This window comes from Acomys minous, assembly GCF_964271855.1.
Source record: "Acomys minous genome assembly, chromosome: 13".
Lineage (NCBI taxonomy): Eukaryota > Metazoa > Chordata > Mammalia > Rodentia > Muridae > Acomys > Acomys minous.
The window spans coordinates 20,335,536-20,353,631 of NC_140495.1; the positions used below are offsets into that span (position 1 = coordinate 20,335,536).

General features: G+C 53.1%; 1 protein-coding gene across 4 annotated transcripts; it reads right to left on the reverse strand.

Annotated features, from left to right (window-relative positions):
- Positions 1-106: 106 nt before the first annotated feature.
- Positions 107-16,867, reverse strand: AMOTL2 (angiomotin like 2). Of its 4 annotated transcripts, none has more exons than XM_084754940.1 (10): positions 16,739-16,867; positions 13,107-13,905; positions 9,668-9,962; positions 8,523-8,667; positions 8,127-8,219; positions 4,783-5,078; positions 4,089-4,399; positions 3,437-3,651; positions 2,607-2,783; positions 107-1,908 (listed from the first exon to the last, which is right to left on the reverse strand). In XM_084754940.1, exons 1-10 carry the CDS (start codon positions 16,806-16,808, stop codon positions 1,850-1,852), a joined length of 2,460 nt encoding a protein of 819 aa, XP_084611066.1. In that variant the 5' UTR covers positions 16,809-16,867; the 3' UTR covers positions 107-1,849. The 4 variants fall into 4 exon arrangements, with proteins under 4 accessions (XP_084611066.1, XP_084611067.1, XP_084611068.1 ...); XM_084754941.1 differs by lacking the exon at positions 16,739-16,867 and adding an exon at positions 16,224-16,437; XM_084754942.1 differs by lacking the exon at positions 16,739-16,867 and adding an exon at positions 16,089-16,219.
- Positions 16,868-18,096: the final 1,229 nt, after the last annotated feature.

An 18,096-nucleotide genomic window follows, 5' to 3' on the forward strand; every position in this document is an offset into this window, starting at 1 on the left:
GGTGTCATACCTCTGTAAATCTACCGTTAGGGAGCCTGGGGTAAACTTGAGACTCAGACCTAGACAGCGTCTCAACCAAACAAATGAATAAACCGATAAACACATCTCCTTATAAGCTTTTTTTTATTAAAATACTGTCATACCTGGTGGAATGCAGCAGCAATCCTGGTACAGGGTGGCGTAACAAAACAGCCATGTTTACACTTTAAATATTCATGATAACTTAAACACACAGACACACGTCATGGTCTTTGGCAGAAAATGTTCACAGCACAAAAATACTTTAAAAGAAATACCAAATATTAATCCAAAATATATTAAGTTGTTTTTTTTTCCTTTCACAATATTTTTTTGCCTTTTCCCCCTCCTTTTTCTTTTTTTAAACGTTTATCTCTGTAAACAATGCACATGAACCAGATGCATTTTTTTTTCAGCTTTACACAGGGGAAGGGGAACTAAAAAAAATATGCAATTGCCCAGCAAATGCAAATGTTGAAAAGGGAAACGCAGAGAATCATGGGAATGAGACAACAAACAGAACTTCAAAACAGTGAAAGAAAAACAAATAAAACAACTGAAGGAGAAAACACACAAAAAAAGATCTGAAATCCACTGTCCGCTTTTTGAGCTGAGTGGGGGTCGCTTTAAGACCAGAAGTCAACGTTACTGCTGCTGGTAGGCTGCCAAGCGTAGGGCACTTCACCTAGTTCCAAGTAGCTGGCCCTGCTTCAGGGCTGGGGCGTGGAAGCTTGAGGAGCCAGCCTCGTGGGTGCCATTTTGTGAAGGGGGCGGGGGAGCGGGAGGGCACCATAATGAGGAAATTCTTTTGAGTCAAGTCTTTTAAGCTCACTGGATTAGTTTTCAACAGCATAGCTCCCTCTCCCAGTCCCTGCGGGTGGGAAACTAACACATTTCTGAGAACACCGTCTCCAGTTTCTTCAAAGAGAACCTGGTACTAGGCATGACAGATGTCCATTTGTGGTGGCTCATTGCATCTGGCTCAGTTTATAACCAAACTGACAGGATGTCCCAGGGACAAGAGCTGTAGAAGCCATTCAAAGAGGCTGGTGACAAGAGTCCCATGGGCACGGAACACAGGGATTTAAAATGGAAGAAAGGCAACCAGTATCAAAGTCCAAGGCCAAGAACCGGAGGCAGAGAGGGACATCTGGTAGACCTGTCAGATGTTTCAAGAACTGTGGCAGCAGCGGCAGGCAGCACAGCCCTGGCAAGAGACTCTGAGCCAGCATGCGTAGTCAGTCTTCTGTTCCCAAGGAAAGAGAATTATATACAAAACACATTGTTCTGAGGGCCCCTCAGATGGCCTCTAATCTACTCCAAGCGAAGGATGTGCTGGTGTCTTCCCGAGAAAGACACACATTCCCAATAGTCCCTCAGAAGATTCAAGTCTCAGTGATCTGAAGAAGGCAGTGAGGGACTGAAGAGCAGACGGGGTTGCCTGGGGCCATGCTTAGCCAGAAACACCCATGGCTGGCCCCGATTACCCCAGCAGACGAGCGGTTTGGTGGCCAGCCATCCTCGGAAATCAGAATCCGCTCTCCTTTCCCTTCACACCTGAATACAAACCGGCAGGATGGAGGGGGCTCAGCTCCCTTCTGTTCCAGCAACAGACTTCGGACAGCAGGGGGGATTCTGGCTCTGCCTTCCTCATGGACATGGGAGGCAGTCTTCTGGGGGTGCAGACTTTTTTCTAGCTCCGCTGGAGCACTCCTATCTTGAGTTTCGTGCACCACACACACCATCAATGGTTGGAGGCAGCGAGGTGCAGCCATTTGAAGATGGCGGCTGGAATGCCAGAGGGGAGGCCGGGTTTCAAGGCCTCCTTCCTTCAGATCAGGATTTCCACCATGTCTGACAGTTCCTGGACTCTGGCTGAAATTACAGAGTCTGGAGAAAGACAAGAAGGCACGTCTACGCTGTGAGAACCATCCACTTGTTCATCTCAGCTCCTAACATATTTTAAAGACAGGGCCTTTCTTCATTGGCTTCCCCCTTCCCCTAAGCTGCCCCAGTCCTCAGCTGAGCACAGCGCGCTGTGTGCTCCTTCCCCTCTCTGGGTTTAAGATTCTAAACTGGCTAGAGTGATCAGTGGAGGGGTGCCCCAAGGGTTAGAAGCAGGCTGCAGCATTCTTGGCATGCCTGTGGTTTTCTGAGATCATGGGGCACACACAGGCAGCTATGTAAGGGTGAGTGTGGAGCCAGAGTACAAAGAAAAAAAAAATCCTTCCCCTAAAGTTTCTCCTTTCTGGGCTCTTCCAAATAAGTTTCCTAACCCAAGATCGCCATCAGGGTCATTTGTCGAGGTCCCAAATATCTTAGATATTTGGACTAGCAGGAGGATATGTAAGGAAAACTTGAGAGGAGGTACTATGTCTTCTGGTGGGTTGCTTTCTTTCTGAATTATGGGGCTCTCCTCCACTGAGACAGACCCATGCCTCTGACAACCCTTAGTTCACACTGTGGGAGTTCCCCCACAATGGATGAGTTTTGGGGAAACGCACCCACACGTTCCAGTTCAGTTCACACATCCCGTGTCCTCAGCCCCCATCTAACATACACAGGCCAGGGGGAAGTGGGGTGCTTACCCAGAGAGGCTGTCCGCTGGCTACTGCTGCACCCCAGGAGGCTGTCAGGTTCTGAGGCCAAGCAGGCAGAGGTGGTGTCTGCAGGGCCATCAGTTTGGGTGCTCCCATCTCTGCTCCCATGTTTGGTGTGGGTAGGGAGAGGAGCTGTGGCCGGGGGCTCCTCTGCTGGTACATGATCTGTAGGAACAAAAGGGCGCTGATGAATAAATACAGCCTGATATAGGCCACAAGGTCCTGATGAAGGACACCCTGAGCAAACTCGGTGTACTGGGCTGCTCATAATTTGCAAGATTTCTACTAGAGTGAAAGGGGATCCTCGGGCTGGAAAGATGGCTCAGTGGTTAAAAGCACTGCCTGCTCTTCCAAAGGATCCAGGTTCAATTCCCAGCAACCACATGGCAGCTCACAACTGTCTGGAACTCCAAGATTTGACACTCTCACACCAATGGCCATAAATTAAAATTAAATAAAATATTTTTTTAAAAAGGAAGGAAAGGTGATCCTCTTTTGAAATGGGGACAAGTGGGGACAGGTAGGCATCAGTGCTTTGCACCCCTTCTTTTTGCTGAATCTAGGATTTCTTAGGATTCACTGAGTAGAAACAGTAGAGCCTTGTCCAGATCTATCCATAAGCAGGTGGGCATCCAGAATCCACTTTGTACTAGCAGAACTCCTGTAGGTTTCAGGCTCATGGGAGCCAAAGGCTAAGCCAGGTCCCCTAGCAGAAGAGTCAGGAAGCCCTGGTTTCAGTGGGTGTGTATCCTGAGAGTCTGGTAATGCGCACTCAAAAGTTCCTATACCTCTCCACCCCACCGCAAGCCTCCTCATACCTACTGTCAGCCGGGCAGGTGTATCAGTTTGTCGCTCGCTGGATGAGAGCCCTTGCCAGCCCTGAGTCCCCACTGCAGCCGCGAAGATGGACGGCACTGATTTGGCGGGCCGCAGTGTGCCCTGGGTGGCCTTGCCAGGTTCTTTCCTGGAGCGCTGCTGAAGGACCTTGATCACTGCGTCCTTCTCCAGGATCTGCGCATGGAGCACCTTCAACCTGTGAGGGAGGAGGGAGACCGCACAGTCAGACCCACAGACTCAGCTCCTTCATTTTACCCACCTCACAGAAGTTGAAAGGAAACCAAGGCAGGCAGGGCCCCTTGCCCTTTCGAGAGATGCTACTAATGCTCTACAACTGATGATCTCTGAGCCCACTTTATTGCCAAGATGCAGGTCCTCCTGCTAGTACCAGGCACAAAGACCGCTTACAGAGAAGGAATAGTGAGTGGCCAGAGCTTGGCTGGTACCCACCCATCTCTAGCCTGAGCACACTAGGGATTCACTCAGGAAAAAAAATTGTTTATAATTTCTGGAATGCCAAACATACTGAGCTGCCGTGGGTGGGGCCTGTTTACCAGGGACAAGGGGACAGGACAGTCTGGATACTGCTATCCCATCCCCGACCCCAGATGACCCTGCCTGACCCTACGGTACCTGCTCTCCATCTCCTGGTGCCTGTGGGTGCCCGCCAGCAGGCCCTCGTTGAAACTGGTGCTGGGCGAGGACTGGGGCGAGTGTCTGATGAGAGTGGTGTCGCGCTGGGCAGCCGCGGTGGCAGCCGCATCCATGGCAAACTGCCTCATGGCCCGTTCCTCCAGATATTTCTGTTCCCACTTGGTCATGTCTGCCTCCAGAGCCAGGATCTGCTCTTCCTTCTCTCTCAGTTGTTCCGACAGTCGCAGGGCACTGAGCTCGGTGGACCCACCGTTGCTGCCGCCACCACCCGTGAGGGTGCCCGCCTGTCTCTGTAGAGCAACGAACATCATGGTGAAGGGTGAAGGCTGGGGTGTGGCGGGACTTCTATGACAGGGTAAAGTTGAGTGTGGAGACAGACTCTATATGGTTTGTAAACACAAGAGATGCTTCTGTCCAAGCACAGACTCAGGGTTCCATCCTATCTTGGGAAGACAGGTAATCATTACCGACTACTCTCTGGTGCCGAGGTAGCGAATTGAATTGCTGTTACTGTCAAGCTAAGACTTATGCTTTCCTCTACGAGGTGACTGAGAGGGGCCGAGCAGCCAATGGGCACAGGGAGCAATTATCTTTCCAAGGGGACAAAGCCTAGAGACCAGGGATTCCTTGGGTTCTGCCCAGCTCTGCCAGCTGCGCAAGTCTTTTGGCTCACCTGCTGTGCACGCAAGGCTTTGAGTTCCTGCTCCAGGCGCGTGCGCAGACGCAGCTCCAGCTGCTCGCGCTTCTCACAGGCAGCCTGCAACTGTCCCAGTGCCTGCTGCAGCCGCTCCACTTTCTCCACGTAGGCCTGCTTCTTGCGTAGCTCCTCTTCAGCTCGGGCGGCGCGGCTTTGCGCGTTGCCCAGAGCCTGCTCCAGCAGTTCAGCACGTCTCCTCTGGTCCTCGATGGCACCACGCAGCAGTGCCGTCTCCCGCTCCAGCCTCTCCTGTTCTTGCTGCTGCTCATAGCCTGTCGGGGGGGCGGGGGGGGAAAGACACAAAGGAGGAGTGGTCAGTGAGGTATTGCGTTTCAGTGAGATGCAGGTGAAGAGTTAGTGACAGCCCCTGACCCTGTGACCAGTACTGTAACAACCCAGCTAAATTGGCCTCTCAGCGGGACACTATCTCAAATTGTGCCAGGCATGGCCCTAACAACAACAACAACAACAACAACAACAACAACAACAACAACAACAAACATATTCAAAGTTTCCCTTAAGCTTCATGATGATGGAACTGGTCAGGCAGGGATTGTGCCAACCTTTTTATAGATTAGGGTACTGCAAGAAGGCCTTTGTTCAAGCAGGAAGTGGGCAGGGACTTTTCACATCATATCACATTCCACTCCCAGGTAGGATTTGAGGCTCCAGATTTACAGAGGGAGAAACAACACACAGGAACCAATGGCTAATTGAGAAAAGGCTCCAGCTACCTGGCTGGGCATACAGCCCTTGGCCCAAGTGAGCAGCCTGCAGACTGGAGCCTCTCTGTCCAGCACCCCTTTTCCTTACATGGTATGGGGACCCACATGCAGGCTCATCAGAACTCAAACCATGCAACACGGGGAAAAATTTTCAATGCCAGTCCAAGACCTGTGTCCAGGATTCCAGCTGACTCTGACCACTTTGCTAGCTGACTGGAGGAGCTCGGCTCAGAGAACCTCTCCGTCCGGCCGGGCCAAGGGAAGAATGCGGACTTCTCTAACTGAAGTTGTAGGCCTACAGTTCACCTTTGAAGCGCTTGCGCTTTGGGAGTCTTAAGCCTTGCCTTGGCTCTTCTCTGGAGAGCGGGTAGGGGGCAGGGCTGTGGAACAGCTCCTCACCAGTGGGGTTTTCCACTATAGTGGGTTGTTCTCCATTATCCAAAACAGTAACTAGCAAGGGCCTATTCTGCTACTGAGCTCTTGAAATGTGGCTGGAGAGTCCGTAGAAATGGTGGATTCAGAAAACAGCATCCTCTTTCATGTGGGTTTACAGAGCCCCACAGCCCCACAGTCTGAAGAACACCCAGTCCTCACTCCAGCCCTAGCACTGCTTCCCTAATTCAGTCAGTAGAAGGTGACACCTGTCCAAAGTGGGCAGGGCCGGTAGTAGTCAGGCCTCAGAGTCAGCTGCTGGAGCCCAGAACAATACAGGCAGAGCTGGGAGGCTATGACTTGGAAAGGAAGCAGCTTGGCAGATGGGTGTGAGGGGATTCTGTATTCTACACACACACACACACACACACACACACGCACACGCACACGTCTACCTCTCCAGAAGCCTTGTACAACTTCTAAGATACCTTTTGTGTGTGTGGAGAGGGGTGTTGAACCTGATTAGCAGGCTCCCCACATTCAGGTCCCAGCCTCCCTTTGTGTTCACCCTCTCTCCTCCCAAAGCCAGGCTGGGCGCTGCCGGGGGCCGAAGGGCGCCACTGTCAGGCGCACACGGGAGGGAACGGAGGGGGGACGGGCCGGGAGCGGAACAGCCCAGCGGCTCTGGAATGCCAGGCATCCAGGTCACCCGCGGCTGCGAGATTAATGGCTCCAGCAAGAAGCCAAGAACAGCCTGGCGCTAGCTCGCTCCCCGGGGAGCGGAAACGCCTCCCGGCTGCTTCTGCCCCCCCTCCCCCTCCGTAGGCTTCCAGAAACCCTCCGTAAGACTTCCTTTCTTTGCCAGAACCTGGACCCAAAAGCCTCCCTTTCCACCAGAGAACCTCCAATCTCTTTTCCCTAGCAGACTCCCAAGGGTAACCCCTAAGCGACACACCTTCCCCCTTCCCCTCTGTTCCCGAGACCTTTAATCACCTTCACCTCATTTTGCAAGGTAGTAGTGGATAGCCCAGCTCTTGCCCAATCTGAGCCAATTTCCTGCCAAAGGCTTATTAATTTTCTCTAAGGCGGTGAAGAAAGGTGCACTGACAGCCAGAAGGCCATCTTCCCCTCTCTAGGCACCCGTTTAACAAAGTACTCTCATTACATTTCCTTCCTGACCGCCTTCCTACCTACAACTCTGCCATTCACACCCCCCCCGCCCCCCCGCCCCCCCCCCCCCCCCCCCCCGCGTCTGACACCTTCTCTGCTGCGGCTGTGCTTCTGCGGTCGGTTCCCACATATTTCCCCAGGGCCACCAGGGCTTCCTAATCACCAATCTCCTGGATCATCGTGAACACTTCTTCCCTTGAACCTGTGGGAACCTGCTCCTGCCTTAAGCTTCTCTCACCTCCCTGCCACAGTCTGTGTGAATTCTCGCCCGCTGCCTGACACTGGCCAGGGGCTTAGCTCAGTTCCACTAAAGAAGGAACAAATGGGGGCTGGAGAGATGTGTCAGAGGTTAACCGCAGCGGCTGTTCTTCCAGAGGTCCTGAGTTCAATTCCCAGCAACCACATGGTGGCTCACAACCATCTATTATGTGATCTGATGCCCTCTTTCGGCCTGCAGATGTACATGCAGACATAGCACTGTATACATAATAATAAAGAAATACATCTTAAAAAAAAAAAAGGAACAAATGGAATAGTCTAAAGCCTCCAGGACGCCTGACCTCCCCCTTTAAAGAGAAACTAATGCCTCCTTTAAACTGCAGCTGCTGACTAAACCCAAGACCCTCCCTCCACCAATTTGGTCATGCTCTACCATTTCTTCTAGCTCTAACCCTTCTGTTGCCTGGCATTCCTAGGAAACTCTGAGGATCCCTCACTGTCCTCTATTTAACTATTGCCAGGGCTGTCATGGTCTCCCTGAAGGAGGGACCTATGCTGCACTGAGGGTTAATACTGTGTGGCTTAGCCAATCACTGCCCCTTAAGAGTCCCTGTTCATCTTTGGAAACCATCCTTTCCCACAGCAGCCAGCAGCCATTTGGTAAATCTGTTCCTGAGGCACCACTCTGAAAGAGATTAAGTTAAACTTCAAGGGGAATGGAGTGTGTGTGTGTGTGTGTGTGTGTGTGTGTGTGTGTGTGTGTGTGTAGTGTCACAGTGGTCTTATTGCCTATACACCCAGCCAGGTTTGTTTCTTAGCAGGTCCCCTACTCACTCTGAGCAAGCAGCTTAGCCACCATGTCCTGACTGCCCGCCTGGGCTTCCTGCGTCTTGCTTGCCAGGTGGCGGTTTGCAGATTCCAATCTCTCTGTTTCAAATAAGGAGAAAAGATGTTTTATAATATCAAGTGGTGCTGCTGGCCTGGGGTTTATCCTGGGGTCCTAACTGTGAGCCTGCCCTCCCAGCCAAAAATACACACACACACACACACACACACACACACACACACACACACACGTCCCAGCTCAGACTAGGGCCCAATGATGGGGACTAACGAGAGGAGAGCCTCTACAGCCCAGATCAGAGTTTCTTAATTCCACCCTAAAACAGAGCCCCCCAAAAGTCCAGCAGATGTGCTCCCAACCCCGCAACCCATGGGTCTCCTTCTCACCTCTAAGATCTCGGTTGAAGTCCTGCAGCCGCCTCATCTCGCTGTCCATCTTGTTCCTCATCGTCTTCTCCAGGGCCTCACGCTTTGAAGAGGTCCGCATCAGGCTCTCATGGGCCTCAGAAAGGCGCTGGATTTCATTTTCCAGCTGTAGAAAGACAGACAGGTAACTGAGTGACACGAAGGGTCCCAAGGGAGTGAGGCCAGTGGCTCTAGTGAGAGAGAGAGAGGGCTGCAGCCTCTTAGGTAGGCCAGACTGCTGGGACAGTGCTTGCTAAGAAAGGACTGGATGTTGCCTGGACCCTGGGCTAGATGCTCTTCGAGAGAGGCTACCTCCAGTGTCTAAAAGCAGCATTTCAGTTCTGTCTAGCATGGCCCGAGAATCTGAGCACAACAGACCAGGGATGATTGAGCATAGGAAGTTTGGCCTACCTGGAACACTGTAGACAGACTGTACTGGAAGGCCTGAAGCTATTGCTACAGCTGAACCTTAAGTACCCAGCTGGTCAGGCTTCACCAAGAAAGGGGGGTGGGGGTGGGGGTGGGGGTTGGGGAGCCAGACCCCAGCCTGAGCTGCAGCTACCCAGAGCATGTGGCTGCCCCTCCCACTTGGAAGCCACAGGCCTTACACGTGCTCCTAGCTGGCTTGCTATGCCAACACGTTGCTTTTTCTTTTCCCTAAGAGGAGGGGCTTTCTCTTTGGCCAGGGCTGGCCTGGAACAGACTGGCTGTTGTGTGAGGTGCACAAAGGGTTCTCTGTGGGAGGTGTTCACAGGAGGGGCTGTGCAGGGCAAGGGTACAAGTGTGCAGGAAGCTAGTGAATGAGCCCTTTCTAATCACCACTGGCCAGCAACTGCTCATACACCAGGGCAAGCCTCTCGGCTGTTCCTCAGCTGTCTGGAGTCAGCTTGGTGTGTGTGTGTGTGTGTGTGTGTGTGACAGAATGTGGTGCAAAAGGCAGACCAATTGGTGTGTGTGTGTGTGTGTGTGTGTGTGTGTGAGAGAGAGAGAGAGAGAGAGAGAGAGAGAGAGAGAGAGAGAGAGAGAGAGAGAGAGAATGTGGTGCAAAAGGCAGCCCGATAGGCTCTCCCGCTCCTCGGCCTCCCTTTGCACCGCCGGACCCCAGGAGTGCTCTAAGGAGCACCTACCTTTTCTATGCGGCTGGCCTTCTCAGCAGTGCTCTCCAGCTCTCTCTGTAACCTCTCACTGTCCCTCTGCAGCCTGGCGTTCTCCCTCAGGACACTCTCCATCTGGGCCAGGTGGGCACTGCCCGAGGTGGCCTGGGCACTTGGTGGTCCTTCCACTGCAGGTGGGCTGATGGAGCTTGGGGGACCATGGCCTAGAGCGGGTGGATGGAGGGGTGGGGAGTGCTCCTGGGGCTGCTGCAGGTACTGGTACTGCTGCTGCTGAAGGAATACTGGTGGTACCTGGGCCTGCAGGATCCTGGAAAAGAAGAGGCGAAGCTCAGGGATCATCCATCTTCTCCCTCTCTGTCTCTGTCTCTGTCTCTGTCTGTCTGTCTGTCTGTCTGTCTGTCTGTCTGTCTCTCTCTCTCTCACACACACACACACACACACACACACACACTGTCTATTATTGCCAACGACTCAGGCTCCCCAGTGTTAGGAGGCACCAGTGAGGAGGGCCTATGCCACATAGGAGAGGAAGACCACTGTGGGGTGCTGTGGTCCTGCACCCAGATACTTGTTGGTTTCACAGCTTCCCCCGCTGTTGTCAGGGCCTTAGGGGGTCAGCCCAAGCAAGCCTGGGCCTCCTAAGCAAGCACAGCTCAAATAAAATATCTTGAGAAAATGCAACCTTGACCTTTCGAATGGATAGAAGGTTCTTTAGGGACGGAAGCCACACAACTTTCCAGGCCCCAGGGGGCGGCCACTGACTAGGGGCTGGATTCTGGCAGGTAAAGCAGTGCACTTGAGTTTCCTCCTCCTTGGTTCAGGTCCCCCTACCTACAGAAATGCTTTTCAAAGACCCCAGCTAAGATTAGAGCAAGGAAGCAGGTGCCCGGGGAAGAGTGTGAGCTCAGTCTGAAAAAAAAACAGGGGTGCAGATTTCAGTCCCAGCTGCTGGGCCTTCAGCCAACCAATGCCTTGGCCTGTCTGGTGTCCTCTTTACTAAATTGCGGGGGTCTCTGGTGACAAAAATGAGGTCTGACAGAGTGTCTAGCCTCTGTCTCTGCTGGTAGGCACCTCAGTTTATAAAAAACAAGGGGTCACCTCTGGATTAGCTCAGCAGAGATGCTTAAGGCAGTGTTCTACTGGGCCCTGGCATAGGTATAACACACCCTCAGGCTCTACGTCAAGAGAACAGAGGGATGAATAAATTATACACACACACACACACACACACACACACACACACACACACATATATTATATATGTGTGTGTTTATATATATATGAACAAAGGGAGGCATGGGGAGTCAAGAGCCTTTCTAGGGCCTTGTGACTGCAAGTGCCCTCCCCTCTGGATTTAGAATTTTCTAAACCCTAGAAGCCTCACTTCCAGGAATATTACACTCCCTCCCCGATCCACAGTGCTCAAGATCACTCCTCCAGCCTGTGGCTTCCCTGTTCTTTGAACAGGGCTCAATCCCCAACAAATACTCCTCATATGGTCAGCTGAGAAAAAGGCCACCACGTGCTCCTTCCTACCATCAGCTCTAGGGAGGGCAGGGTAGAGGGAGGGTTGCCTCTAGACTGACTAAATTGCTTGAGTCCAAGAGCAAGAGAGTGTTGGGGTGCCCTGGTCCTGCACCCACATACTTGTTGGGTTTGCAGCTTCCCCACTGCTGTCAAGGCCTTAGGGATCAGCCACTCTCAGGGTGGCCTTAGAAATTTTTCATCTCCTCTGCCCCGCCCCACCCCCCAAGACCAGTCAGACACAACTGACATTCTTTGAATGATTAAGCTCCAAGTAAGAATGGCTACTCCTGGCCAGGGCGGGCGGTGGTGGCACACGCCTTTAATCCCAGCACTCGGGAGGCAGAGGCAGAGGGATCGCTGTGAGTTCGAGGCCAGCCTGGTCTACAAAGCAAGTCCAGGACAGCCAAGGATTACACAGAGAAGCCATGTCTCAAATAAATAAATAAATAAAATAAAATAAATAAATAAAATAAATAAATAAATAAAAGAATAGCTACTCCTCTCCCTGCTCCTGGTTCTTCCATTCCTCACTCCCCTCCTCCCCATCTTTGTGATCTCCTGCAAACAGTCCACTTCCTCGCCTGGATATTATCTTTTCCTGGCAGGGTTCAATAGGGCTGGTCCAAACAGAAGAAAATCTTCCTGAGCATCCCTGAGAAGGGAGATAAGATGAGAGTCCCAGGGTGTGGAGGCTGCAGTAGAGCCATGAGGCTCCATGTCCTGGCCTGCCCCCCACCCCCCACCCACCCCCACACAGACCAGGGTCACCAACCACTCTTTTTCAAAGTAAAGAGAACCAGCTTGGTGGGAAATAAAGACTATAATAAAGATTCAGCAAGCATGGGGTGAGCCAGACTTGGATCTTGAGCCCAGGGAGTCTGCAAAGTCTTGGGTCTCCAGGTGGGGGCTTCTTGGAGGCCCACCTCATGCCACCCCATGGGAGATACAGCAATGGCGCCTGTCTCTCTGGGAAAAGGTGCAGGGGCCTCTCATTTCTAGGAACCCGTGCAGTGATGTGGCCTCCTGCTTCACTCACTAGCTCGCAGCAGCTTCCACCCTAGCTCTTATGACCCGTTCTCTAAGGCTGGCATTATGCTCTACTTCTTAAGAGGCCATCATATCACCCCCTCCCCCAACACACACACACACACACACACACACACACACACACACACACACACACACGACTTCACACTCAGTCAGGCCAGATCACTACCCTGGTCCAATGGGGGGGGGTAGGGTGGGGGTGGGGGGGCGGAAGGCTCATCTAGGCCCAGAATCTTCTCAAGGGGAAACATAATAAGTAATTAGTGAGTAGACAAGGCAACTGTGACAGGTAAATGGTTTACGTGACCACCTAGCTCTTTCAGCTTCATTAGCATCACCTCCCCATGACAACAACCATGTCCAGGAAGTCCTTCCTACCTTTGGCCTACTTAACTTGGGAGCAGTTTGGTAAGGATTCCCATTGTCTTGGTTCTTTCTAAAAATTCTCACCCTTAAACCCCGTTCACATCCCCTGGGAGCCCTCCTTACTTGAATGCTATGGACAATGCTATCTCTAGTTTGTGTTAAAGCAATGATGTTAGTTTCTTTTCGTTATGTATGTGTGTATGTATGTTTGTATGTATGTTATGTATGTAGCTCAGGCTGGTGGTGGTCCTCTTGAGATCCTCCTGCCTCACCTAAGTGTTAGGATTACAGGTATGTGCTACCTAGGACTGGGTCAGCTAAGTCCCCCTGTCCTCTAGCCCCTAGCTCTCCCTTTTCAAGACAGGTGGAGAGAAGATCTGGTGATCAGACAGCCCCAGGAATTGGTGGAGAGGTAGAGTGGTTCTGGGACCGTGCCAGTTGGGACCCAAGGTATATAACTTTGGGGCTCTCCTCCTGGGAAACGGACACCCAGGGTTGGGTAGTTAGTTACCTGACTTCTGCATGCTGGAAGTGTGGACTGCTTCGGGGACGGCATCTCGGGTCAGGCACAGCTGCAGTCGTCTCATGAGCCAGCATGGCGTGTGGGTACTGAGGCGGGGGCCCCCGAGGCTCTGGGCCCTCAGCTGGGGGTCCTCGGGGTTGCGGACCCTGCTGGCTGCGGGCCAGCTGAGGGAAGCTATGGGAAGAGCTCATGTGGCTGGGGACTCGAGCACCGTTTCTTTCCAGGGACAGCTGCAGAAGTCGTTCGCTCAGGGAGCGTACGTGGCCGTGCCTCAGCTCCCGCAGAGCCTCATCCTGTCGTCTGCTGCCTCCTGATGGCCCTCTAGGATCCCGGTCCCCAACATGGGGCCTGGACCCTGCCTGCTGCTGCGCGGCATAGTATTGGGAATGGGCTTTGGCCTCCTCATAGGTGGGCAGCTCTTCTCCTTTGTTGGGCTGTGGGCACAGCCGGTACAGCCTGTTCTCTGCCAGGTGGGTCTCTCCGCCCTGATGCTCCTGGCCCTGGGGCTCCTGCCTGGTGGCCTGCTGTTGCACCTGACTGTCCTCAGGTGCTCCGATCTCCACGGAGGCCTGGGGGCTCCCAGTGCCCCCAGCTCCAGCCCCGCCCCTCAGGGCCTGCTGCCGGATGGCCAGCAGTGTGCGAGTCTCTGTCAGGTTTCCGTAGCGCAGCTGCTCCTGGATGAGGCGGTGCAGGACCGTCCCTGAGGAGTCTTCCAGTGTCCTCATGCTTCTCTGGCTTGCACACACCTGCCTAGGCAATGGCCAGCCGGCACCTGGTCTCAGAGCACCTAAGTAACAGAGCGAATAGCAATCAATGGAAGCTTATGGGGCTGGGGCGCGCACGCAGGGGTGGGGTGGGTGTGGGGGGGGGTTGGGCACTTGCCACATGTAACATTCTGGTTGAAAGAGAAGGGTGCTGGTTAGGTAGGCGGTTTTACACAGGCCCAGACGCAAGTGCCAATGTGGCCACCTATTGATTAAGCTTAGTTACTGAGCTTCTGATTCCCCCAGTATGTCCATTAAAAAAAAAAAAAAAAGCATCCTGCAGTTGAAACGTAAGAGGTTGAGGGCCTGGATATGCTATAAATCCTTGGCACATGCTTTTCATTGTAATGACATTTATGGAGACTTAACTGATCCTACAGAAATACAACAGAAAACCAGAAGGCTATCTAATAGGGATCACAGTTTCCTGCAGTTAGCCATCACACCTAACGATCTCATGAGCACAGGCTTCCATCAAATTCAACCACTTAGCAGCCTCGACCCCAGTTTATTGGCGGGTGGTTAAAAAAGAAAGAAAGAGAGAGAGAGAGAGAGAGAGAGAGAGAGAGAGAGAGAGAGAGAGAAAGTAGAACTCCTAAGCAAACGAGCCCCACTGACTCTTCAGAATGAAGATGGTGGCGCTGCAGGTGGTACACCACCCTCCACCCGCTTCTCTTCCTGGAACCAGACCCTGTGCCCAGCTTCTTGAAGGGCTGCCAATAAAATAAATCCGAGTCTCCTTGTCGCAGACGACCTTGGAAGTCATTCTGCAAGGTGAGAGAGCAGGCAAGCCAAGCTGCGTGTGAACTGGCAAGTGCAGCTGAAGAAAGGAAGGTAACAATGGGACAATGGTTTCCTGAGGAGCCAGAGGTGTGCCTGCAGCAACTGGAGCCATCGAAGCATCCTCCATTTTATGATCATCCCCCTTTTACACACACACACACACACACACACACACACACACACACACACACCCCTGCTACTCAGAAAAGCTCTTGTACCCCTAGGCTTATAGGGGGTGGTCCCTCGGCATCTCTATTGACATTAGTAAGAACCACCTGAGCCAACTGATGGGGTAATGAAGTGAGAACGAAGACCAGGGCGGGGAAATGTGGCCCTTTTCTGTGCCCCAATGCTAGCCCCAATGCCTTGCCTCAGTTTGGACGTGCTATGTTGGGAGGACTGAGGTAAGGAAATGAGTGCTGAGGACACCCGTGCACCATGCTTCCCGGCACCTAATCCCCTCCTCCCCCCTCCGCAGCCTACAATGTCTAAGACTTCAGGAGTCTGTTCACAACACGCAGCTTTTTAACGCGGCATTTCCTAAATTAATCACTGTCTGGGCTGACTCCCGCTAAGGAGGATCCGGGAGCGGCTAGAAGGAATGCAGAGCCTCCCCGACGATTCCAGGCGCGCCAACTATGAGCCAGGCTCCCGGAGCACGGAACATTTCCGAGGTCTTTCAATCGCACACTACGACCAATCTAACCCCCCTAGATGCACAATCTTTCAAATACCTATGGTTGAGCTGTTACTCAAAACTAGCCTCTTTACCCCGGCGTTGCACCTGGGCTGCTCTGGCGCGCTGCACTCTGAAAACCGGGGTTCTAAGTAAACACGCGCCTTTGGCCTTGGCCTGGACTCCCTCTAGCAAAAGGAACCAAAGCTAATCTAAGTCGGCCAGGCTAGGGTTCCGCGTCACCCACCTCCACCGAGAAGGACCACTAGCACCGGTGGCTGCCCGAGTGCCCCGGGCGAGTGTAACCCGCAACCGCGAGGTCTTTAAGCATCGCGGGTCCGCCTCTCTCCCCAGCCCTCTTTGTTTTCCAAATACTCCAGCGCTGACGTCACCGGACTGGACAGCAAGCTGCATTCTTTCTAAGTGAGAGCCAGTTCGTGGCTCCGGAGAGGATTTTCCAAGGAAGACAAAGAGGAATTCTTGAGCTAGCTGAGAGTAAAAGCCACCTGTATCCCCAATCTAGACAAAGCAGCCATGGGGACTGCACGACAAGCCACGGCAAGATATGCCTACAGCCGCTTTCCACTTGTCCCATACGCGAGACCCACACTCTGAAACACGGATCCTCGGTCCCAGTGGGTCGGAGAATCGTGTCCTCAACCCTCACCCCCAGAAGCCCGAGCAGCACGGGCTAGACACTAGATAGACGCCCAATCAATCCTTGAAAGGGTGCAATGTCTCCCCTACCCGCTCCCAGGGAGATTTGTCCACTCCAGCTCCGATTTCTAGCAAAGGCCGGGGTGATCGCGATGTCCGAGGTGCCGCTGGGAAGCGCCCCCGCCGGCCTCGCGCGATACCCAGAGCGTCGGGCACCCTTCTTACCGCTGCGGCCCGCGGCTGCCTGCGCACGCAGACCCGGTTCGACTTAGGTACGGTCAGCAACAGAGGTGTGTACTCGCCGGTGGCGCCGAAGCTCTGGTTGCCCGCGCCCCAGTGCGCAGCCCCTGGGTCAGCCCGCGCTGGAGGCGGCTGCTATGCCAGGAATGTGAGAGTTTCAGGTTCCCCCTCGGGATCAAAGCGAACCACAAATAACCTCTCAGCGCGCCGCCCTCCTCCGCCCTCCGCCCTCCGCCTCCTCCCGCTCCCCGGCCCGGCCCCCGCCTTCCTCCCGGGAGGCGGCGCTGCGGCTGGCCGCTGGGCTGGCCTCAGCCTTGTCCCCTTGCCACCCTGGGCTCTGGCGACCGTGCTGCATTCCCTGCCTCCTGCCTAGCTGCCCTAGCTGTTGGGGGTATCTTAACCAACTCTGCCCAAGATCGCCCTACTGCTGTTCGTTCCCGGTTCTCACCCGCCATCCCTACAAACACCAAGGGAGACTTCCAGTGATTTGCCTCGCATACCTTTCTGGTGGCTGCGGAGGGGGTCTCTGGCGCTTTGGAGATGGCGGGAGGACTGCAAAGCAGTACACATCCGCCCAGCTTTGACCGTGCAGCAGGCGAGCAGCTGCCTAGGCCCGCAGCTGCCCAGCCTCTTTCCTAACTTCTGCTATTTCACCCCCCAGCGGCAAACTTTGAATTGCAGTTTTATTGTATACAAACACCTTCGCCAGCTCTGTCAGGTCCTGCCTCTACAGGAAGTGTGAATCTGGTTGAAAATCTCGTGGATTAGACCCACTACTCAATTGAATCACCCTCCACTTGGGCACTCGGTTCAACTCCTTCCTCAGCTCCGCTCAGTTTTAAGCCAAGCACGGGACGGGTCACCACTTGCTTTTTACTCGGCCATCGGATTACAGTCACCATCTGACAGTGTTCGGATGCTCTTTCGACATCTCTGTAACAAATAAGAATCCAAGGCTCGGAGAGTTTAAGCTACTTACCTAGGGTCACACAGAAAGCAGTTGATGAAGCCCGGTCTCTTTTCTTGCTCACCAGAATCCGGGGTTACCTAACCAGGGACAAGGCAGGCCCAGATAGTCTCTGCTCCCACCTCTCTGTCCCTCACGCAGCAGCCGACCTTCTTCTACCTCCCCAAGGAGACTCTTCAAGCAAGGCCCCTCTGAGTCCCTTCCTCCTCCCTCCTCGGGTAAGAGGTCTGGGTGGCATTCATTCCGCAGATCCATCCACCTAGAATCAGGGTTAGTTTCCTCTATTGGCTGGCCAGGTCCTCCTCTACTTCCGTCAGCGCGCAGAGTTCTCAATCCCCAAGTTTGCTGGAGGGGACCAGGAACAAGACATCTTTCAAGCTCTATAGCCAGGGACACAGCTAATTTTTCATAAAGGTCCCCTCCTTTATTATTTATTTATTTATTTATTTATTTATTTATTGGTTTTTTGAGACAGGGTTTTTCTGTGTTAGCCTTGGTTGTCCTGGACTCGCTTTTTAGACCAATCTGTGATCCAGGGTTCGCCTTTGGTTCCTGCACCCACCTGGTGGTCTACAACCATCTGTAACTTCTTCTTCTGAACTGTCAGGCACCCACGAGGTGCTGGAACATACATGTGAGCAAAACATTCACACATATGAAATAAAATAAAAATCTAAAATCCAACCAACCCCCCCGCCCCCCCAAAAAAGCATAATGTTTTACTTGAAAGCCAAACATTGCATTTCAGATACTGATTGTGTCTGAGACCAAGGAGAAAATGGCAAATGTGCCAAGCTAAAGGCCACCTCATAAAGAGAAGCTGTGGCCTGCACACCATTGTCCCCGCTAGCTGTAGTAGGTGGGAGCCTTATGGCAAAGATGAGAGACAGA

Coding starts and splice junctions, on each gene's coding strand:
- AMOTL2 (XM_084754940.1), bottom strand. CDS start 16,808: ATGTGTACTGCTTTGCAGTCCTCCCGCCATCTCCAAAGCGCCAGAGAC. Junction 8,220..8,522: donor CTTCAACCGAGATCTTAGAG/GTGAGAAGGAGA, acceptor TATTTGAAACAG/AGAGATTGGAATCTGCAAAC. Junction 4,400..4,782: donor AAGCCTTGCGTGCACAGCAG/GTGAGCCAAAAG, acceptor GTTGCTCTACAG/AGACAGGCGGGCACCCTCAC.